The sequence below is a fragment of the Protopterus annectens genome, chromosome 16.part0 (genome assembly GCF_019279795.1).
Source record: "Protopterus annectens isolate FY-2018-M chromosome 16.part0, PAN1.0, whole genome shotgun sequence".
NCBI classification, from domain to species: Eukaryota; Metazoa; Chordata; order Ceratodontiformes; family Protopteridae; genus Protopterus; species Protopterus annectens.
This window is the reverse complement of record NC_056750.1, coordinates 237,944,757-237,969,541: the sequence shown is the minus strand read 5'-3', so window position 1 is coordinate 237,969,541 and position 24,785 is coordinate 237,944,757. Positions and strand designations below refer to the sequence as shown.

General features: G+C 42.8%; 1 protein-coding gene across 3 annotated transcripts in view; it reads right to left on the bottom strand.

Moving 5' to 3' along the window:
• Nucleotides 1-24,785, bottom strand: part of PARP2 (poly(ADP-ribose) polymerase 2) — a 1,124,938-nt gene that overhangs the window by 252,636 nt on the left and 847,517 nt on the right. For all 3 annotated transcript variants that reach the window (XM_044058251.1, XM_044058252.1, XM_044058253.1), the window contains one exon: nt 6,652-6,790. In XM_044058251.1, coding sequence (XP_043914186.1) covers nt 6,652-6,790 — 139 coding nt within the window. The remainder of the gene's footprint in view (nt 1-6,651; nt 6,791-24,785) is intronic.

Sequence of the window (24,785 nt, the reverse complement as noted above, 5' to 3'; positions counted from 1 at the left end):
CATCCAATCATCAAGATTTTTCTTGAAGAGTGCTAATAAGGAGCTTTGTTTGATATAGATAGGTAGTTTGTTCCAGAGTATTTGAAGTCTCTGGGACAGGAATCTATCCCTTCAGCATGTTCTGTTTATTGTGGTGACAAGAGTTAGGTCCCTAAAGCGTGTAGCTCGGAGGGATTGGGATTTCCTTAAGTGGAGCATGTCCAAAAGCTCTGGGTTTGACATAGCTTTATATGTTAGGCAGAGATTGCCTCTGAGTAGGCAATATGTGACGGAGTAAAGCTGCAGTTTATTTTAGACGGTCTGTGTAGGGCAACTGTTTGAGGCCGGTAATCCTCTTTGTGAGGTATTTCTGCGGCCTTTCCAGTTGTTGTAGATGTCTTGTGAGTTACATACTAAAAGGGGCGTTATACTCTATCATGGGTCTAATGAGTGACAAGTAGAGGGGAACAATGACCTCTTTTTTCCTGGATGAGAAACCTTTTGTGATTAGGTGTGCCACGAAGAAGGATTTCCTGACTACTGTGGCGATGTGATTATCAAAGAAGAGACTACTGTCCACCTGTGCCCCAAGGCCTCATCACACTTTCGGTGTTAAGCAGACGACCGCCTATGTGGTAGTTCATGGGTACACAGTTTTTACCAAAGGGGATGACAATGCACTTTTTGGCATTGAGCTTGCGGCCATAGCTTTGACACCAGGCATCTGTCTCAGCGAGGCCCTTTTGTAGGATGCCCACATCTTTTGGAGTTTTGATTATGGCTCCTAGTTTGCAGTCATCTGTGAACTTTGTTAGCCAAAGACCTTCTGTGTTAGCCTGTACTTCAGAGAAGTAGATACCAAACAGGAGAGGACCCAGGACTGAACCCTGTGGTACTCCACTTGTCACTGGTCTGAAGTTGGATATGGAGTCTGCTACTTTCACAGTGTGGGTTCTGTCAGTGAGCCAGTTGGCAACCCATCTTGTGACATAGGGATTTATACCTAGTTTAGTGAGTTTATCTATAATTCCATTGTGGGGGATGGTGTCGAAAGCCTTGGCAAGATCTAGAAAAGCTGTGTGAACCACCTTACCCTCATCTATGACTTTGGTGACTGCTTCAAAGAAGTCAATAAGGTTTAGGAGACATGATCTGCCTTTTACAAATCCGAACTGGGTAGGGTCCAGAGTTTGGAGATTACCAATGTCTTTGTTTATAAGTTCCATGATGATATGTTCCATAGCCTTGCAGACCAGGCTCGTCCGGCTAATGGGTCAGTGGTTTCTGGTGACATGGTGACTCCCCCTTTGTGGAGTGGGATAACCGTCGCTGTGCGCCATTCAGTGGGCACATAGCCTGAGGTGAGGCTATGATTGAGCATGGTACTTAAGTGGGGTGCCAGTCAGTTCTGTAGTTCATGTAGAACACAGCCTGTGATGCTGTCAGGTCCCATGGATGCTGTGTTCTTGACTTTGGAGAGTGTTTTTTTTTACCTGTGCATCCGTGATTACAGGAACGTTGCATTCTTCCAGTACAGAGATGGGCCCTTTAGGGGAGGGGGGGGTAAAGTTAACACTGAACCTATCTGCCAGGATGTTGGCAATATCAGTTGGTTCTGTATATTTAGTGCCATTGTGCTGTAACTCAGAGCAGATCTGAGTGTTGCCATTGAGATTCTTGACATAGTTATAGAATGCTTTGTGGCGGTCTTAGAGTCAGTGGCGATTTTGTTGTCGTAACTAGCTTTGGAGGATTTTATGAGGGGATCTCAGCTTCTTACTGAGGCTGACCACGGAGTTCCTCCAATCATGGGATTTTACTCTTTTTTGCAACAGTTTCTTTCTTCTGTTGTAGTGCTTGCTTATGGCAGGGGACCACCAGATTGGCTTCCTTTTTTTGGAGGATAGCATCTTGGTTCTGTTAGGGACTGCACAATCCATGCACTCATGTAAGTGTTTATAAAGTGCATTTGTGTAAGATTCAGCAGTCATACCTCTATTGTCCATCAGCATGGGTGTTGTAAAGTTTGCCACTTCTGTCTTAAGAAGCGTGAAGTTGGCTTTGGAGAAATTTTTTCCAGTGGTTTCCCTATTGGGGGGTGGGGGAGGGATGTGGATGTCTAGGGTGATTAGCTTGTGACCAACGAGGAACTGACCTCTGGTGTGGCGCACCGGTTGCCCATGTTGGTAATGACCAGGTCTAGGATATTGCTGCCGCTGGTGGGGGTGTGGATAAGTTGATCCAAGGCATTGGAATTTATGAATTCCATGAAACATTGAGCTCAAGAGTTGGTGCATAAGTAGTTTTCCCAGTTAATGGTGGAGTAGTTGAAATCGCCCATTATTAAGGTGTTAGGTTGTACCCTAATATTTTCCATTGTATCAAGAAATGAGGAGTGGGAATCCTGGGGCATGTTGGGGGATCTGTAGCAAGCTACAATTTGGATTGCGGTCTTGCCCAGAGTTAGTTGCACTTGGATAATCTCGGATGCATTATGCTGAGCAACTAGCCTGGAGGTGTGGATATCCTTAATGAGTATGGACACGCCTCCGCCTTTAGTGTTTCGGTCCAGGTTAGGTGGCCGAAAGGTGTGGTATGAATTACAGCCTGGTAATGCAGGGGTACTCTCTGGAGCCTTGAACCAGGTCTCTGTCACTGCACAGATGTTGATGTTCTCCATTTTAAGGAGTGCTTCGAGTGAGTGCATTTTGAGGTTTAGACTTCTAGCATTGAGTAGTAATACCCTCAGATTTTGCTTGCTTGTACCTGTTACGGTGGTGAATTTGTCATTTGAACCTTGCCTAAAAAAGGCACTATAGGGGTGGTAAGAGCCTTAGCCAGTATCCAGAATCCCAGGGGCGACAGGTGCACGCCATCTCTGGCAAAGCATCATGGTTTGTCAATCATGTCATCCCAGGCAGACAGATACTGGATCCCCTTAGAATGACACCAGAAGCTTAGCCAATTGTTGAAGTCAATCATTTTGTCCTTGTACTGTGGTATCATTCTGGGGGATGGCAGGATGCTACTCAGGGCTAGGGTCATACCTGCCTGGGCTACAAGATCGGACAGCTCCTCCATGTCCCTTTTCATGTAGTCCAAGGAGGTACGTCTCAGGTCATTCACACCAACATGGACAATGACAGAGTCATATTTGTACTTGTTGTGGTGTGACCTGAGTGCATGCATTATGTGGCGGATCCGGGCACCTGACAGGCAGCTGACAGTAACTTTCTCCTTGTTTAGCTTGGTGAGTGGAACATCAGTGTGCCTGACTATAGAGTCACCTATGACTAGAGTGTTGGGTATGTTGTTATGCCTTATGGGCTGTGGTTGAGTGGCACACTGAGTTTGTGGGCTATGTATCATTTGGGTTGTGTTGGGGGGTGGAGGCTGCTTGTGTTTCTGCTTTGGAGGTCCCTGTTGCTTGGGCAGGTTTTTACCGAGAGCCTCCGCAAATGTAGGTGTGTGTTTTGTGTTGCTGTGTGTGTGTTTTGGTGGTGTAGGTTTTGAGGGACTATGTGATGAGTGTGGTGCAAGTGTTTACCTTCTCCTCTTGACTGTCTACTCCAGTCTTGGGTGAAGAGAGCTTTGCTTCCAGTTTGGCTATATAAGTGCATCTCTCACAGGTTGTAGTGTTGGGTGGTAGGAGGAGAGGGTTGTCTGTGCACATGAGGCAATTGCTGCATTGCCCCAATATGCCCAGATTCATCAGGTAGACAGGAGAAAACACCGGGAGCTGACCCTTAGACATGCCTGGATAGGTGCTTATTTATTAAGTACTAGAAACTGTTTTCCTCTAGGCAAGTGAGGAAAGTTGAGTGCTGTAGCAACTTGTAGCTTATTTAGTGCTTACGAGTTCTGAACAAGTGCTGTGCTCAAAGAAACAGACTTGAGTGCTGAAACTAAAAAACTGGCTAGTTCTGAGAAACAAAATTAAGCTAGAAGACTTCCCTCCAGCACAGAAAGGCTTGGGGGCTCAGAAGCCCACAAAAAGAGTCCTGGACACAGCAAATCCGTATCCGGACTAGACTACCCACAGGAAAGGCAGGAAACTAGCAAAAAAAAAAAAAAAATTGCTAAGTGGAAAGAGAGAAAGGAGGAGCAGAAACTAAGTGGATTGGCCTTCTCAAATGTTCTCACTGTTTTAGGTAGAATGAGGTAATAACACTAGACTGGGAGGAGAGTCCCAGATCAAATTTACAGTATGGCTGGGCAACTGCCAAGCCACCAACTATAAGAACAGCATACAAATAGGGAGGCAGCGTGGGAAACAAACTGCAGAAATGTTTATCACAGCAGAAAAGCAGCAGTGAGCCTTTAAATGAAAGTTTTAAACAGATAAAGGAGCCGCTAGAGAAAGCTTTTAACTGCAAACAAGCTATATGACACACTCCTTGGCAGGAGATCACAACAACCCAAACAGATGCTTAATAAAAGTGGACAATTTCCAGTTAATATTGGCCTGATGGTTAAGGTGTTTACCTTACAGAAGCAAGCTGCAGGGTTTGATTCTCACAGGGGGTAATTAGCTAGGCTTAAAATGATCCATAAGGACAGTTAGCCTAGTACTAATCTATGAATCTACACACAGTGAAAATACCTAGAAAGGTATGCAGTAGACAAAGTGCTATAAATAAGCAAAAAAACAGGATACTTAATGTTGTATATAATAGATCAGAGTTTGCTCAGTGCCATTCCTTCGATTTATCCTATAAAAAGGGGAATCAAACCTGGAAATGAAAGGGATACACACCTCTCACTGAAGAAAAATTCCAGTTGGATGTATTTATTTCTCTTCCAAGTACTGATTTCTTTCACAGAGCAGCTACCACAAGACTTGGTTAGCAGCACTCTACTGCTTTAGCCCAAGTTATGACCAGCATATAGCCTGCAACTTCTGTACGGCCTCATAACACTTTTTAGTTACAGCTGAATAATAATATTTTATTCTATTTCATTTTATTTTTAATTTGTTAACCAAGGTAGACTACTCATTCATTGGACCTATTTCAGTCTCAGCCTGGGGTAAACACAATAAATAGACATTTTATATACATATATTTAATATTTGTTGAGTCCACTACTTTTTGTTACTATAGCTTCCAGTACAGCCAGTTTTACTATTTGCCTGTATTTAAGCCAAAAGGCTGCTTATACTTAAAAAGTGATAAAAGAAAACATGGCAAGAACGACACACAGACTTGAGTTACTGAAAAATCTCACTTAATGACAACATTATGGAGATGGAAAACAAAATTCCAGACAATATTCTTGGCCCTGCACAACTTACAAGTGCTGAAATTATATAGGATTATATTCACAGTTTGGTAAACAAGATTGATTCTGTGATAATGGAAAAAGGAGGGTTTCAAACATATCTTTTCATAGAAAGAAATTACAGGGATGCAGAATGTTAGAGAAAACATTTAAATAAAGCAACCATGACTGAGGCGTTTGCTGCAGGCAAAGTGAGAAATTAAAACAGATGGTGCTTGAAAACTTCACACAAGTAGAAGCACAACATAAAAAAATTAACAAGAAGAATTGTGGTTGATTTAAAAAAAATGTCAGAAAGGGCTAATAGTGGACCTTGAGCAGTTGGTGTTTAAGTGAGGACTTGACAGATGCCCTAACAAAAAGTCTGATTGACCTAACAAAACAAGCTCAGGACACAAAGGGAATTATGGATTGAATGAAATATGAAATACAATGGGTAAAAAGAAACATGACTCAAAGTAAACTACACTGGGTTCAAAACATATAGATTAATCATAAATAAAGAACTTGAAGCATAGCCTGTGTACGTAACTTGAGTAAAGTTTATACATACAAGATTTTCTTGGTTACAAGAGCATCTTATACCAAGAGGTGTTTAAGTGAAACGATGCCTTGCACGCGAGCGAGGAAAAACATAGGAGTATGTGCGTTTGGAATAACTGACTCAAAAAAGCAATAAGCTACACTTAAAGGAAATGTAAGTTTTTAATGTACAGCCTTAGAAATGCAAAATGCCCTGTGTTAAAGGTTTCAGGTGTGGAAAGGGAGTTTGCAACAGAAGTGGAACAGTTCTGAGTGATGAGCAGAAAGCTTTATGTAATGCTGCAGCAATGCATGATGTGGAGGACGAGTCCACTGGGAAAACAGACGAGATGCGCAAGGAGCATACGACTCAATGCAACGTTAAAGAAATGCATGGTGTGAAAAGTCATCCACTGCAGAATAAATGAGGTGCATGGGAGGCATATAAATCAGTTAAAAAAGTGGTAACCTGTGAAAAACAAAGATACCACAAAAGTTCTTTGGAGAACCCCTACTGCAAAGTACTAAATGTTAAAATGTACCACAGGCCAAAATGAAAGCACAGATATTAATGCAAATGAAAGAGCAGAGTATTCTAAAGAAAGTATATCTTTTGAAGTGCAAGCTTGCAAGGGTTGGGGGTTGGTATAATGATTAAGGTGTTTAATCTCAGACACAAAATAGGGGTTTCATTCTGACCTCTGAGGAAAATCGGCTAGGCTTAAAACAGCCAACAAGAGCAGCTAACCTACTACTTACCTATTAACCCATTATCTAAGAAGTGTGTACGAACTGACCTAGAGAGTAAACAGGCATGCAAAGGCTAAATATTTTCATTATTTTTGAGAAGAGGGTATTTCTTTTCCTTACCCAAAGTCATGTGGTATTCTTGTGTAGAACTCATTGCAAGCCTCCAACAGGGCCTTTCCTGTTACCTTTCGGTTAATACAATCTTCTATCTTCTTCAGTGATTTGTAGCCAGCTTTAATCTGTTCTACAGTCAGCTTCCCTAAAATAAAAAAATGAACAGTAATAAAATATTGACAGAATCACTAAGAAATAAGAGTTAAGTAATTAAAGACAGACAAGCAATTAGGGAATCATCAACTTTCAGTGGTAGTTATCAGTTTTATTTTTGCTAAATGCATGTGGAGTACAAGTATGAGCAGCTCTCTCGCATTTTCCAAAGCTTAGTAAATAATTTAAAACAGAAAATGGTAAAAATCTGCATTATTCTTGCTACAACATAGCAATCAGGAAGGATCCATCATTAGCAGTAAGAAAGTGCAGTTGAAACAGAATTCAGGAGGTCTTGGAGGACAGCCTTGGGAAATACAACTCTGGCTCTGGAGACAACATTCATTTATACTGCTAGGTAAATGTGTGAACAGAGGACCAAGTAGCAGCTTCTAAATGGTCTTCAGTCCCTTCTTTCAAAAATGGTTCTGAGGTATTGACTGTCCAAGTACAGTGTGCTTCTACCTGTATTGGAAAGGTCATTGCCATGGTGAGAGTAACAGAAGTGAACAGAATGAGAAAATCTAGAAATAGTTTTGTTTCAAAACTTTCTTTTTCTGTTTATGTTATAAGAAACAAAAAGTTGATTTGTTTTTCTTATGGCTTTAGTTCTAGCCATATAAACTGCCTATGGACATACAAGAAGTGAATACTTTTTTCTCCCTTATTTGGGGTTTAGGGTAAAGGGGAAATTTAGATGATCTCTTCCATAAAGGAGTGACTGTTTCCAAGAATCATCTTGCCCTTGTGAAAGGTCAAGAAAGGATGAATACACAAAGGTCTATAACTCAGAAACCCTTCCAGTGGAAGTTAAGGGGAGCTTTGGTTAGCTTTCTAACACACAATTTAAATCCCATGAAGGAGGCACCCCTTTTCTTTGCATCTAATATGCAGTACTCACTTGAGGAACTGCAGTGACAAACAACCAGAAATGGCTGAAAGATGTGCGTACCTTTAAAGAAGTATACACCAAGACAGAATTAAGCAGTCCATACAGGTAAAGCAGAACCAGGGATGCCCCTGCTTGTGATGGGTCCAAGTCTTTTGTTTAGGCACCAAACACAAAAAAAAATTCCATTTAGATTTTTTATTATTTTTTTATTTAACGTTTGTTTACTGAGAGTATCCGACTGAGCCCATCCAGTTTTTTTACCGGAGGCCTGGGGAGAAAAGCTCCATATTACAGAGCTAAAAAAAAAAAAAAAAAAAAAGTGTTAACATAGAACAAAATATAAAACAAGAGGTTACATAATAAGCAGCAAATACATATTGAATTGAGATGGTACAATAGACAGAAATATATGAAAAAAATTTGACAAGTGGTTACATAATAATTAGCAAGACATGTTGAATTGAGATGACGCAACAGTAGTACAAATAAAGCAGCAAGACTGTAAGTCAAACATATTACACGTTATAATTGATGGTCCTTGAATGCAACAGAATTAGAAAATAAAGATATTAATGTATTTCTACCTGTGGGTGGGATGATGCCCTCACCAGATTTAAGCAATTATAATAAAAATGAATGGCAAAATAAGCTGGAGATAGGATTCAAGGGAGAAGAGAACAAAAATGGACAAGGAAATAAGTTTTACGGAGGAGATATAAAGGATGAAAAGGACTAGAACAAAATAAAAACTGAGGGCTCATCCTGGTGTTGAACGGGAGCATAGCCAGTTTTGAAGACAAATGGGCTTTGAGAAGAATTTTGAATTTGGAGGGGATATCTGTACCAAGAATGAGCTGGGGAATTGAGTTCCAAATTTTGGAGATGTGATTTGAGAATAAGGCATCCCATAGCTATTACTGGCTTTATTGACTTCTAGACGTTTGTCGGATGAGTGGAGGGTTCTGTTGCTAGTGTAAGGTTTTACTAGGTTTTTAAGGGATGGACATTTGTCTAGCTGGTAGAGGATGGAATAACAGATTTTGAGTTGGCTGACGTGCAACAGGTTAGGGAGCCTAGTTTGTGAAATGCTGAACAATGATGTGTTCTGTTTGGGAGGTTGGTGGCAAACCTGGCTATTTTGTTGTAGCAGGCTTCCAGCTTATTTAGATTTGTTTTCCTTAAGTTTGTGAAAATTGGGGAGGCATACAATATAGTGGATAGTAGATGGGTTTGGGTAATGGCAGTTTTGGTAGTGTGGGTGAGGAATGGTTTGGCTCTGTATAAAGTGACCAGATTTTTATGTGGACCTTTTTGATTGTTGGATATGTGCAGGTCGTAACGGAAGGATTTGTCAATGGTGACACCTAGTAGTTTGTTGTGGTGTACTGGCTCAATGTTAGTGTTGTTAGTACAGTAAATGACTAAAGGGATGGAGGTTGAGCTATTTTATTGTTATAAAATAATACTAAATTTGGTCTTGTTGGGGTTCAGTATTAGTTGATTGGCAGAAAGGTAGTGTTCAACTTTTGTAAAAGCATTTTGTGTGGGGGGTTTTTGGCAAGAATTTGGGGACTAATGTGGCTGAAAAGATGAGTGTAGAATTATCTACATGTTGTATAATGCTAGCTGATATGGTAGCAGAGTTGAGATCATTTGTAAAGAAAAGTGGGCCACGTATGGGACTTGGGGTACCACCAATGAGACTGGTAAGACTGAGGATATATAGTCTAGCCATTTCACAGCTTGCTGCCTTTGTCTGACAAGTAGCTGTGGAACCATGATAGGGTAGATTGTGAAAAGTTTAAGGTGGCTAGTTGTTACAGTTGTCACAATCAACTAAACTGTTAGATTTAAGGTTAGAGTCTGATAAACTTAGTGATCCCTTGGCCTGTGTAAGCAAATCCACCACTCTGTGGTAATTTCTGGTTATTTTACTTGACCAGTGTCATTAGAAGGGAGAGCCAAGTGTTGCCAGGGTGAAAAAGCGGTCAACAAAAATATCTTTAGAAAGCATTATCTTATTTCATGAAGAACCTTGGATATGAGAGGAAATGCATACAGAAATAACCCAGTCCAGGAAATTGAAAAGGCATGCGTCTTCTGGGCCTCTTTGCAAGGAGTCCTGGAAAAGACGAGTTTTACTTGTTTGTTGTATTTGAAGGCAAAAGGATCTATTTGAGGGTTTTTCACTGGTGGGCTACTAAAAGGAAGACCCCCCCCCCTCGGAGTAGCATCACTCGGTCTGTTCTGGAGCTGCCTAGGGTGTCTGCCACTAAGTGCTGCTCTAAAGGAATGTATGTTGCCTGGAGGAACAGATTGCACTGAATGACTAGATCCCAGAGTATTAATATGCAAAGGGAGTAAGATCTTTCCTTAGTCCCCCCCCCCCCCCCCACACACACACATTTACATAGAGCACCACAGTGGTTGTGTTGTCTGTCACCACCTGTAATACACAGAGTTCAAAGAGCTTTCTGGGCATAAATAAGGGTTACCGTCTCTTTATAGTCAATGTGTCTGTTTCAGGTTACCGTCTCTTTATAGTCAATGTGTTTGTTTCTGCGTTGTGGACCACCAAGTCCTTGTACTTGGAAGTAGGTTCCTCAAGTAAAGTCCAAAACATTTATGGCAATGTTCTGGCAAAGGCTAAGAGGTGATGTGAGAACTCCCACCTTGAATAAATCTTGTTTTACCAAGCAAAGCAATTCCTTCCTTACAAAGGGAAGGACTGGAATTCTCTAAGTGAGAGGACAGGAGTGTTGGGCCCATACTGAGTTAGGGTACAACTACATCGCCCTAATATGGGGTCTGAAATGAGGAATCATCAGAATGGATATGGCCATGAAGCCTACAGCTCTAAGAATTTCTCTTGTTGAGGTCATATATAATCTTTATCCAAATCAGACAATGTGACCTAGACAAACTAGAATCATGCTACAATAAAATAGCCAAGTTTGCTACTAACTCAACCTATAGAACCCATCACTGTGCTGCACTAAAAGAACTAAAATGGCTTGAGCTACCACAGCTACTTAACTATCACCAGCTGGGCACAGCCTACAATATTCTCAAATATCCTGAAAAAAAACCCTCATTATCCAACCTATTTACTATCTTTACTGCAAACCGGTACCTAAGATCCAGTGAAAAATCTCTCCTCTCCATCACCAAGGCTAACAATAATTCAGGGAAAGCGCTCTACTCCCACACCGTTGCCAGAAAGTGGAACTATCTTCCCCTATCCGTGTCCACTGCCCCCTCCACATCCATATTTATAAACTCCCTCAAATCGCACCTTCTTAGTACCTGGTTATGCCCTTGTATCAGATAACCCTACCCATACTACTATTAACTCCCCAAATTCCTCTCTGATCACATGCTGGAGCTCTGATCCCCTGTAGGCTTGGTCATATGAAAGGGTACTTCTAACTGTAGAATCTTACTTTATATATTGCCTTTTCTTACTAATGTATAACTGACATTGTCTTTTTACCCATGTTCTATGTCTTCTTTTACCTGGAGTGTTTTTATTAACTTCTTGGTATATTACTATGCTCAGCATACATGATGTAACCTGTTTTGTGTATTATGTTGGATGTATTGTATTTGTATAACTTGATGTTGGAGCTTTTCTCTCCGGGCCTCCGCTGAAAATGGACCTAGTCCAGTTGGAATTTCCCAGTTAACAAATGTAAAATAAATAAATAAATAATAAATATACTGATTTGACAAGTTTATGAAGTACAGCTGATTAGCCTGCACTTTGTCTGATGGAAGGAAGGCCTTCATTAGACAAGTGGCTAGGAGATATCAGAAATACCACTCTTAGTGGATTCCAGGGATGACTTTTTAAGGTTCAATGTGAAATCTAGAGGATGAAAAAGGGTCTTGGTCAATTCTGATGCTGTTAACACTTCCTGGCTAGATGGACCCTGAATTAGACAATTGCCCACATAAAATGTGTATTCTTTGGAAGCTGTAATAGGCAATTACTGAGGCAAGGCAACTGGTGAATACTCTTATACCAGTAGAGTGTCAAAATGGTAAGGACATGAACCAACAATGTAATCCCAACAGAAACTTAAAAAAAAAAAAAAAGTCCGTTTTTTGAGACTGGTAATATGTAGGTAAAGCTAGAATAAACAGATGAGTTTTTGAAATGGTAAATTTATGTATTGTGGAACATACATGAGTGCATGAAGATGTTTAATCTGGAGAGCTCTAAAATGGGTCTCCAGGTGCCATCTTTTCTGGGTGTCAGAAAAAAAAGTCCAACAAAAACCTTTCCCCACTGATCTACAGGAACTGGTTCTATGACTGTCTTAAGTAATTCTAAAAGCAATGGAAGAATGTGGTGCTGTTTGTCTTTGGGAATTTTTGGTACTCTTGAATATATAGACAAGGCTACCCACTGGAGTTTGTAGCCATTTTTTTGTGTCAAGCACCTAAATCTGTTGTGACAGATTCTTAGTCTGTTAGAGAAAGAGAGCTTTCTAACAACTTTCTGTGGAGATAAGGCAGGGTGAGTAAGGGGAGAAGGTACAGGGATTTGGCAAGGATAGTCAGAAATTTTTCTTTATGAATTAGATCATCACAATCTATTTGACTTTCTTTTGGGGTCTCCATGTCATTTATTTTTAAACTGAACCTTTGCAGATTTCTGTTGCCTGGATTTAGGTGGTTTACAAAAAAGGGTACTAGTTTAGGTTGGATAATTTCTCTGAAACTTAGGAATGGGAAACAAAACGGTTTTATACGTGCTAAAGTTTCACTCATCCAACTTCCTGAAAACTTGTGCAGACAAATTGTCAATAATAAGCCTTTATCTAAAGAAGCATTCAGTAATGGGAGTGTTAACATGTTCTGGTAAGGGCTGACGTGTTAGCCAAGCCAGTGTCACCTGCTCTGGAAGCAGCAGCAGCATCATAGCTGCACTCAATGCTGTGCCCAGCTACCTGTGTGGCTGAATGAAGCACGCTCAGCAGCATCGTAACTGTACTCAATGCTGTGCCCAGCTACCTGTGTGGCTGAATGAAGCATACTCAGCAGCATCTTAACTGCACTCGATGCTGTGCCCAGCTACCTGTGTGGCTGAATGAAGCATACTCAGCAGCATCTCAACTGCACTTGATGCTGTGCCCAGCTACCTGTGTGGCTGAATGAAGCAGACTCAGCAGCATCTTAACTGCACTCGATGCTGTGCCCAGCTGCCTGTGTGGCTGAATGAAGCATGCTCAGAAGCATCGTAACTGTACTCAATGCTGTACTCAGCTACCTGTGTGGCTGAATGAAGCATACCAGCATCTTAACTGCACTCGATGCTGTGCCCAGCTACCTGTGTGGCTGAATGAAGCATGCTCAGCAGCATCGTAACTGCACTTAATGATGTGCTCAGTTACCTGTGTGGCTGAATGAAGCACGCTCAGCAGCATCGTAACTGCACTTAATATGCTCAGCTACCTGTGTGGCTGAATGAAGCATGCTCAGCTGCTTAGCTTTAACGTCAGCGTTAGCAGTACTACCTATAGCCTTGCCTCATACTGTTCAAAAAAGCTAGAAGGTATTTTGTCATGCAAGTCTGACAATAATTAATCCCATTTATAAGGTGGCAGGGGTATACCATTCTTTCCATGAGGAATGGGATTGAGGGTAGGAAAAGTCCTGGTTCCTTTGAGTCAAAAGACATGACAGCTGGATAAGCCAGATTTTTGAGACACATTTATGACAGTCAGGAACTCAATAAAATCTAGCTGTTTTTTTGGTGGGGCTGGGAAGCAGGGGATAAGGTAATTGCCAGAATAGCATCTTCTAATGCCTCCAAAACAGAAGAAATGGCTACTGGTTTGAGGGCATCCATAATTAACAGTTCCTCTTTGCCTTCCTATTTAAAATAATCTTTCATCTTTGCAGTGGTTAGCACCAATGGATATCACCTCCTTTAAGTGAATCTGAAGGTAAAGTGTCTTCAGCATCTGATTAAAATACTGAAGGGAAAAGAGTCTGTGTGGCATAGCCTAAACCCCCTTGGCCTGAATCAGACATATCTTTGTCCTCAGAAGAAGAATCTTTTTCAAAGAGTAGAAACAAAAATGGAGGAAGTTGGTTAACCAGTCTTGAAGGACTCTGAAAAGATCCTGGGAAAAATTAAACCAGTCATCTTTACTACACTTCTGACTGCAAAGAGGGGTCCTAAGGGGTGGAAGCTAAAGAGCTGACTTCAGAGAGCCCTGAACATCCTCATGAACAAGGAGCTGATGAATATCCCCTATTCCATCAACTGAAACTAAACTACGTTCTCTCTTCCCAGCTAAATCGGTTATTGCATTTGCTAAATTTCTTAGCAATAACAACCTTCAAAGGGGTAACATTACAGAGCCCAAGAGAAAAAGACAGTTGGTTCAGAAGCTACAAACGTGCCTTGGTGGAGTCAACAATCTCAGACTAACAAAAAGGATAGAAGTGTGGTTTGATTCAAGTATCTGTTGGCACTGCATTTCTTTTTCATCTGAGGAATGACAAAGAGGATGAAGACAACAGCATGGCAGCATGAGCTAATGTATCTATCAGTTTGTTCTCAAGGTATATTTTAAGACGGTTAAGTTTACTCCAGATAGTTTTAGGGGCGAATGTCTGACAAATCGAACATAATTTTTACAATGTGTTTACCCCAAAGACAAAAACAATTTAAGTGAAAGTCCTTGTAAGGACTCTGATGCCCACAGCCACACTGTTTTTTAACAGACCACCAAAAAATATTAAAAGTAAAGGAATGGTGTTCCAAGGGGGTACTTGTCTACCTGAGTCACTCTGTTGAAGCAGACTGAAATGGATGACTAAATGCAATGCTGACTGAAGTCTGTATATATGTGGACTAGCTGCAAGAATGTTTGGAGTTTTTGGTGTATCCATATGTCCCTCTTACACTAGTACACTGACAAATGCTAAGCATAGACATATGGCTAGCCAGGGAGGGGCCTGACCTTTGAAGACTGGCAAGACATGCAGGTATCCTAGTGCACAAGTCCCATTTGTAAGGAGTACTGCAGGAGTGATCTTATGAAGGCCATTGATAAGGTTCATAGGTTCATACTAGGCTATCTGCCCTAGGGCATTTATAAGCCTAGCCAGAGTGTTTGGCTTTCGCCACCAAATTTAAATTAATTTTGCTATGCCCTTTTTCGAGGTTAGTATACTGTGTCTCTGTCTAACAGTGACACAGAAGTGATACCCGGGGTAAACCTACAATCTCCCATCCACTCATCAAGATTCCTCTTGAAGAGAGTCAATGAGGGACTCTGCCTAACCTGGACTGGGATTTTATTCCAAAGTGAAGGGAGCCTCTGGGTTATGAATCTGTCCCTCCAGCATGTCCTATATATTTCAGTGCTGAGGTTCAAGTCTCTCGAGCGTGTAGCTCGATGGGATTTGGATTTTTTGAGGTGCAGCATATCCCTTAATTCCGGGTTGGACATGGCTTTATACATCAGGCACAGGTCGCCTCTTAGCAGGCGCTATGCCACTGAGTAGAGCTGGAGTTTCTTTAACTGGGCAGCATATGGCATCTGTTTGAGCCCTTTGATTCTCTTGGTGAGGTACTTTTGGGGTCTTTCCAGTTGCTGCAGGTGTTTGGTAAGGTACATCCCCAAAAGGGGCATTGTACTCGATTATGGGCCTGATGAGGGATGAGTAAAGAGGCACGATGACCTCCCCTAATCTAGATGTGAATCCCTTCATGATTAGGTGGGCTATATAAAATGTTTTTCTAACCACTTTGGCCATGTGGTTGTCAAATGAGAGATCGCTATCAATTTGGGTCCCCAGGTCCCTAATTACTTCTTCTGTACTTAATGGATTACCACCTATGTATTAATTTGTGGGCACTTTGTTTTTGCCAAAGGGGATGACTATACACTTTTTGGCGTTTAGCTTGAGGCCATGGCTCTGGCACCAGTTGTCTGTTTCTATGAGGCCCTTTTGGAGGATGCTTGTGTCGGCTGGAGAGTTGATTATGGCGCCCAGTTTGCAGTCATCTGCGAACTTGGTCAGCCACAGTCCTTCGTGTTGGCCTGTACCTCCGAGAAATATATACCGAACAAGACAGGTCCCAGGACTGAGCCTTGTGGGACGCCACTTGTAACTGGTTTGGAGTCTGACATGGCTCCAGCAATTCTAACCATGTGGGTTCTGTCCTTGAGTCAGTTTGCAACCCATCTAGTGACATAGGGGTTTATATTTAAGCTGGTGAGCTTATCTATAATGCCAGAGTGGGGCATTGTATCGAAGGCTTTTGCGAGGTCCAGGTAGGCTGTGTGGACCACCTTCCCTTCGTCAATGGCCCTGGTGACTGTTTCAAAGAAGTCAACCAGGTTTAAGAGGCAGGATCTGCCCTTACAGCCGAACTGGGTAGGATCCAGTGTCTGTAGCTCCCCAATATCTTTATTTATGAGGTCCATGATGATCCTTTCCATAGCTTTGCAGACCAAGCTAGTCAGGCTTATGGGGGCAATAGTTTCCAAGGTCCGTTGAGGCACCACCTTTCAGGAGAGGGACGACTGTTGCTGTATGCCACTCTTTGGGTACATATCCTGTAGTAAAGGCCGAGATTGAATAGTAGTTTTATGTTTGGGTTTAGCTCTTCTTGAAGTTCATGTAGGACGCAGCCCGGGACACCGTCTGGTCCCATTGATGCTGTGTTTTTTGCTTTGGAGAGGGTGGCTTTTACCTGAGCATCTGAGATGTCAGGTGGGCAGCACTCTGCTGGGATAGATATTTGCCCTTTTGGTGTGGGGGGGGGGGGGAGAGAGAAGCTTGCGCTGAACCTGTCAGCTAGGATGTTGGCAATGTCTATGGGTTCGGTGTATTTTTTGTCATTTTGGACTAATTCTGAGCATATCTGGGAATTCCCACCCAGGTTCCTAACATAACTAAAGAAAGCCTTGTGATTATCCTTAGTGTCCTGTGCAATTTTTCTCTCGAAGCTGGCCTTAGACGATTTTATGAGTGCCCTTAGTTTTTTGCTAATACTGATCAGAGATGCCTTCCCTTTTTGGGATTTTGCTCTATCATGTAGTAGCTTCCTCCTTCTATTGTATAGTTTGTTTATGGCTGGGGTCCGCCAGACAGGACGTCTGCCTTTGGAGGATTGGGTCTTGGTTTTATTTGGGATTGCATGATCCATGCATTCCTGAAGGTGTTCATAGAATGCATTTATAAAGGATTCTGCGGTCTGGGCCGTATTTTCCACAGGCCCAGGGGCTTTGAAGGATTCCACCTCGGTTTTGAGGAGTGTGAAATTTGCTTTAGAGAAGTTTTTCACTGTGGTTTTCTGGGCAGGGGGTGGGGTCGGGATGTGAATATCCAGTGAGATCAGTTTATGGTCTGATCGTACCAGTGAGGGATACACTTCTGGTCTGGAGCATAGAGTCCCCATGTTGGTGATGATCAGGTCCAGTATGTTTTCCCCTCTTGTGGGAGTGGTAACAAGTTGTTCCATAGCATTTGAGTTTATGAATTCTAGGAACCTTTGGGCTAGGGTGTTGGAGCTAGAGTAATGCTCCCAGTCTATGTTTGGGTAGTTGAAGTCGCCCAATATAATGGTGTTTGGAGAGACCTTCATATTTTCCAGTGTTCTCAGGAAGGCAGAGTGGGATTCCTGGGTTTGGGAGGGTGGTCTGTAGCAGGCTATAAACTGGAAGGCAGTTTTACCCACTGTTAGTTGCACATGGATAGTCTCTGATGCTTCGTGCTTTGCCACCAACCTGGAGGTGTGGGTATCTTTGATGAATATCGATACTCCCCCTCCTTTTGTGGTTCGGTCCAAGTTTTGGGGCCGAAAAGCATGGTATGAGGTATAACCTGGTAGTGCTGGGGTGCTCTCGGGAGCCCTGAACCAGGTTTCTGTTACTGCACAGATATCGATGTTCTCCATGCTAAGGAGAGTTTCAAGTGTGTGCATCTTGAGGTTTAGACTTCTGGCGTTGAGTAGCATTACTCTTAGTTTCTTATCCCTTGTGATACCTATGGAGGTGGGTTTGTCTTTTGAGCCTTGCCTAAAAAAGGCACTATGGGGGTAGCAAGAGCCTTTGCCAATATCCGAAAGCCCAGGGGTGACAGGTGCAAGCCGTCCCTAGCAAAGCATCATGGCTTGTCGAGCATATCATCCCAGGCTGACAGGCACTGGATCCCCTTTGAATGACACCAGTACTTAAGCCAATTGTTGAAATTGATCATCTTGTCTTCATATTGTGGCATTATTCTTGGTGAGGGTAAGATGCTACTCAAGGTCAGGGTCATACCGGCCTGGGCTACATGCTCAGAGAGCTCCTCTATGTCTCTTTTCATGTAGTCCAGGGAGGTACGTCTCAGGTCATTCACACCAGCATGGACAATGACTGAGTCATATTTGTACTTGCCTTGGAGTGACCCGAGTGCTTGTGTTATGTGGCGGATCCTAGCGCCCGACAGGCTGCTCACCGTGACCTTCTCCTTGTTCAGCCTGGTGAGCGGGACGTCAGTGCACGTGACGACAGAGTCACCTATTACAAGTGTATCAGGTGTGTTGTTTAGCCTTAAGGGCTGTGACTGTTCGGCACACTGGCTTTGTGAGATATGTGTTGCACGTGTTTTGTTTTGGGGTAGCGGTTGCTTGGGTGTCTGCTTTGGAGGTCTCTGCTGCTTAGGCAGATCTTTATTTAGAGCCTCCAAGTATGTTTTTGTGTGATTATGTGTTTGGTTTGCTGTCGTGGTAGGTCTATGTGAGACTGGAATTGTAGTGAGTGTGGGTTCCGTCTCCTCCGGACTGGTTATGCCAGTACTGAGTTGAGAGAGCTTAGCCTCCAGTTTGGCTATATGGTTGCATCTTTCACATGTGTTGGAATTTGTTGGGAGGAGGAGAGGGTTATTGGTGTACATGAGGCAGTTGTAACATTGCCTCAAGATTCCCAGATTCACCAGCTGGACCGGAGAGGAGATTGACAACTGACCTTTGGACATGCTAGAATAATATTGGGAATTCCTTTATAATTGAAAACAAGGGCCAATGGAGAGTGAGGGTGTAGTGCTTTTAATTTTTAGTGCTGACTTATATAATTGCTTTAGTGAGCAAGTGCCAGGTAACTTAAGTGCAATGTGTTACAGGTAACTTAAATGCAAAAACGACAAACAGTAACTTTATTTCAAGTGAAACAAGGAAATAAGTACAGTAAGCAATGCAGATATCACTAGGGATCCACAGAAGTGCTGAGAAGCCGCGTTTTAGGTGGAATTAGCGTTCCAGGGAAATAACAAGCATACAAACAAAGCTAGATTCAGCAGGCCTGGATCTAGTCTATGCTACAGCAAACAAGGTGTACCAATTTCAGTAAGAAACAGTTCAAATATGCAGGCACTATAAACCTTTAACCGGAAATTCCCAGCTCAGAAGGGCAGAGTCCAGCCTCTCCTCCCACAAGAGTGCAGACCACGAACCTTCTTAATGTAAAATAACTGGCCTGAAGCCCAAGTGCATAAACCAGAACTAATGCACTTTAGGAATAACAGACACTGAGCTCTCAATCAGCAGTTCCCAACTTAGAAGGATGAAAGCTACCTGTCCTGCCACCACAGTGCATGCCACAAACCTTCCTAATGTAAAACAACTGGTCTGAAGCCCAAGTGCTTAATCCAAAAGACTTAGAATGATAGCTACACTTTAATCAAGTTACTACCAAGCAGTAATAAATATAATTGAATACTTTAAAGAATACCTGGATTAGTGCTCAAGTTATACAAACAAAGCTAGTTTCAGCAGGCCTGGATCGAGTCTATGCTACAGCAAATAAGGTGTACCAATTTCAGTAAGAAGCAGTTCAGATATGCATGCACTATAAGCCTTTAACCAGAAATTCCCAGCTCAGAAGGGCAGAGTCCAGCCTCTCCTCCCACAAGAGTGCAGACCACGAACCCTCAATGTAAAATAACTGGCCTGAAAGCCCAAGTGCTTAAACCAGAATTAATACACTTTTAGAACAGACACTGAGCCCTCAATCAGCAGTTCCCAACTTAGAAGGATGTAAGCTACCTGTTCTGCCACTACAGTGCAGACCACAAACCCTCTCAATGTAAAACAACTGGTCTGAAGCCCAAGTGTTGAAACTAAAAGGCTTAGAATGAGTTACACCAAGCAGTAATAAATACAATTGAGTACTTTTAAGATGACGCAAAAGCAAAATAAAGTAGGAAGAAACACAAGTACAGTAAAAGCAGATGATTTTTTTTTTTTTGTTTTCCAGAAAAGTAGCAAAAGCAGTAGTAAATACAATTCTCATGCAGTGCAAGCTGGCACACTTGAATATGTAGCAATATTAGTCCACACACAGTTTGAGAAAATGTAATTAAATTAAAAAGGACTAAAAACAAGTGCAGAAAGGGTTAATTAGGTAGAATGCGGTAAAGAGATGGGCCTGGGGGAGTGTCTTAGATCAAATCTACAGTGGGGCGGGCACTGCAAAAGCCACCAAATTTAAACTACAACCAAGAACTGGGAGTGGGGGGTGGGGAAAACAGTTTCAACACAGATGTGAGGAATGTGCAAATTATAAAGCCAAAAAATATATACTGTTCTCTCTCTCTCTCTCTCTCTCTCTATATATATATATATATATATATATATATATATATATATATATACATATATACACAACAGATATCTAAGCAAACAATTTAGCTCTATAATACAGAATAATACAGAAAAATATACTCAGCTCTATATATTTGCAGATAGTTCTGTAAGGCTGTCTATCAAACTAAGGTTCCAGTCCCCGCAGTACATCATTTTGTTTAAGGGACAGAAAGTTTAACTCAAAGAATATGCTTGCATTGGTAGTGTCATACCATAAAGATGCATTTCAAAGGCACAATCAGTGAGCGAGCTGCCAGTCTCCAGATGTACCACAATGAGTCCGAATCAAGAAAAGATACATAAAAAATAAATTTACAGTTATATTCTGGGCACTCAAGCCAAGAGGTTTTGAGCTCGTCGGATGATCACAACTTGCCAGTCAGTTGGCTCAGAAGGCCAAGGCAGCAGCAGGAGAGACCCAGGAAACCCAAACTGTAATAAAGGCAACCTGAGAATACCAGTAGATGCTTTGGATAGGGATTACTTCAACTTCCCTCCAGAATAAGTTCTCCAATATATGGGGGCAGTTCAGGATGAAGTAAAAATGGACTCTGCTCAAGACCTTAGTAGCTGAGACAGCAGTAACAGCCAAGTGTCTATAGAGAAAAGTTACTGAGCACCTGTCACAGTGGTAACTTAAAAGACTTGCCTGTGAACAAAACTGGTGAGAAAGTGATCAAAATACTTATCTTGTAATGCAAGAGCAGGGAAGGGTCTCTAGATTTGACAGATGTGTAAAAGAAAGGCCAGGAAGACATCAGGTGCACTATTCACCTATGTCAAGTCTGAGGTGTGAAGGAGCCAGAAGAGAATATTGAAACTGCCTTTCAGATCACATCAAAGGGTTTCTGGCAACCCAACTTGGGACTCAGAGGGACTTCTATGCACAGGCTACTTTCAACAATTTATTTTATTTTATATTCGACATTTGTTTACCAGGATGGTCTGACTGGGTAGCTGCCCATTTTTAGCAGAGGCCCAGGAAGAAAAGCTCCACAGATAAACACTTCGCAGAGTATGAAACACATGTCAGACAAGATTCTAAACATACTATATACATACAGGCAAAATATTTACAGAGAATATGAGACAATCAAGATTCCCGACGCCATTTACACTAATTATATATATATATATATACAGAAAAAAGAAGTTATGTACTCACCATAACGTTCCATCTGAGTAGTTATACTTCATTTTTCTGCACCCTGTGGGTATATGGATCCGTATCGGATCCGAGCCGGCAACTTTTTTTCTAGCATCTGCTCCAAGCTCCTCCCCTTACCCACAATGCCCTACCATCTCCTATCTTCCCTCAGATCGAGTTTGTTGCAACTAAAATCATAAGCAACTCAACCCAATAAACCAAATCTGAAGACAGGACAAGGTCCGGGGGACAGAGGGAGGGAATGTTGCAGACAAATGAAGTATAACTACTCAGATGGAATGTTATGGTGAGTACATAACTTCTTTATCTGAAGTAGTTAACTTAATTTTATCTCTAACCTGTGAGACAGAGTCCCCAGCTACTCCGATCCTGGGAGGCCCTTATGGAAGGATATTCCTGAGCACTGCAGAGCCAAAGGATGCTCTACCCCTCGAAATCAGATCTAATTTGTAATGGGAAATGAAGGTATGCAAATTGGCCCAGGTCGCTGCTGCACAAATATCGTCCAAAGGCACCCTAGAACAAAAAGCAGCAGAAGTCGCCATGGACCTGGTAGAGTGAGCCTTAACAATACCAGGAGGAGAAAAACCTTTTGCTTTGTAGGCATGTGAAATACAAAGAGTGATCCATCTGGCCCAAGAAACTTTAGAAATGGCTTTTCCCATAAATGCTTTGGAAAAGGAAACAAACAATTGGTCAGTCTTGCGGAAAGACTTTGTTCTATGAAGATAAAAACGAAGCTGTCTATGAACATCTATCTAACAAATGGAGTTTGTATTCACCTTTATTTCGGAAGTTAGGAAAGAAAACAGGAAGATTAATGGACTGGTTTATGTTTGCTTCAGATGCCAGGAAGGGTTAAGTATGGAGGGAGACCCTATCCTTATAGAAGACCAAATACGGAGGGGCAGACAGAGCTTGAAGCTCAGAAACCCTCCTAGCAGATGTAATGGCGACTAGGAAAGCGGTCTTCCAGGACAAAAATTTCAAGTCCACCGAAGCTGCAGGTTGGAAAGGAGGAGCTACCAATGCCTGTAAAACAAAAGTAAGGTCCCAAGGAGGCACTGAATCCTTGACAGGTGAATTTAACAGGAAAGTACCTTTAAGAAAAGCCTTACACACCCTAAAGGAGGCTAAGGTCATGTTGTCTTCACCAAAGTGAAAATTGGAAATGGCTGCCAATTGTACTTTCTCTATGGAGGAACTAGCTCCTTGCTGAAAGATACCAGACAGAAAATCCAACACCACTGGAACAGGAGCTGTAAAGGGATCTATTCTTCTCTGTGAGGCCCAAATGGAAAAGCGCTTCCATTTACTGCAATAAAGTTTCTTAGTGGAGTCTTTAGGAGAAGCCACCAGAATGGATTTTACCGGGGATGAAAGACCGGGAGAGTCCTGGCAATTAACGGAACTGGAGCAACCAGGCTGTCAGCTTGAGGCTGCCCAGATCGGGTGGACGTGCCCCCGATGGATGGGAGATTAGATCCGGGCAGGTATCCAGACCCCACGGGGGAGCTAAGAGATGAGACCAAAGGAATGGGAACCAAACCTGACGAGGCCAGAACAGGACAATGAGGATCACTTTGCACCGCAGTCGGCAAGCTTTCTGAAGAAACTTCGGAAAGAGTGGAAATGGTGGATAAGCATACAGAAGCCCGGGAGGGCCAAGCATGGACTACAGTGTCTCCGGGGCCTTCCCCTGGTGAGGGAATCAGAGCAAAGAACTCGCTGCACTTCGCGTTGGAAGGAAATGCGAAGAGATTGCAGCAAGGCTGACCCCATGCAAGGAAGATCTCCTCCGTTACGGACTCTTTCAAAAAACACTCGTACGGCAACAGAATGGCCCGAGTCAATCTGTCTGCTAAAATGTTGGAGCACCCCGGGATGTGCGATGCTATCAGAAACCGACTGGTGGAAATCGCCCATTCCCACATTCTCATGGCCTTGTGACATAGGGGGTAGGATCTGGTTCCCCCCCTGCTTGTTGATATACCAGACAACTGACATGTTGTCTGACTGAATTGCAATCAATCTGAGAGGGAAGACTGTGTGAAAGGCTTCCAATGCTAAAAGCACTGCCATCATCTCTAGAACATTTATGTGCGACTTGGTCTCTGACTGGGACCACGTGCCTTGGACTGTCCTTCCCAAGCAGTGGCCCCCCCCACCTGAGTTGGGAGGCATCCGTGGTCACTGTGGCTTGGACTGGAGATGACGCGAAGAGGCGTCCTTTTGATATCTCCGGTGAACTTAACCACCAAAGAAGAGACGTCCTGCAGACGTGACTGATCTTGATCGGAAATTCCATGGGCAGATCTAGCCAAGACCATTGAACAGCCATTGAAGAACCCACATGTGAAGGCACGCACAAGGGAGAATTGATATGGCGGCAGACATGGAGCCCAGAGCCCAGAGAACCTCGCTCGCCTTTGGGGACTTGGAGTTCACTATCTGAGCTATGTGGCATCTGAAGTGTAGGATCCTGTCTGGAGTTAAGAATACCTTCATCTGCAAAGTGTCTAGCCATGCCCCAATGAAGTCTAGAACTTGTACTGGTTGCAATTGGGATTTGTGAACACTGACTGTAATTTCCAGTAGATCTGCCAACTGAATGAAATAATCTCGGGCCAGACACAAGTGATGCTTGCTGGGCGCAGCGAAGAGCCAGTCATCCAGGTATGGAAACACCTGAACACCCTGAAGCCTCAGGTGAGCCGCTACAACTGCCATTACCTTGGTGAACACCCTGGGGGCTGTGGTGAGACCAAAGGGTAGGGCTCTGAACTGAAAATGACTGGCACCCAGCTGGAAGCGCAGAAACCTCCTGGAGCTTCTGTGTACTTTGTGGAATTATGTGGTAGTAAGCATCCTGGAGGTCTAACGAGCACATCCAGTTGCACTCTCGGAGATAAGGTAGAATTTCTGTTTGGCTACCGACGGGTTTAATGCTGACAAGTCTAGAATGGGCCTGAGGTCTCCAGTCTTTTTTGGCACCAAAAAGTACCTTGAGTAGATGCCTGATCTGGAGTGATCGGGGGGGGGTTCGATGGCTTGTTTGAGAAGCAGCTTTGAAACCTCTAGAGCTGCGGCCTCCCTGTGAGTGGGTGGAACATCCGGGAGGTGTTTTGTAATATTTGGAGGGGCAACAAATGGGACAGACTAACCTCTGGATATTATCTGTAAAACCCAGCGATCTGTTGTAATGGACTCCCATGCCACTGGGTGTTAAGGACGATCGTCCCCCGACTGCCTCCAGAGTAGAACAGTTG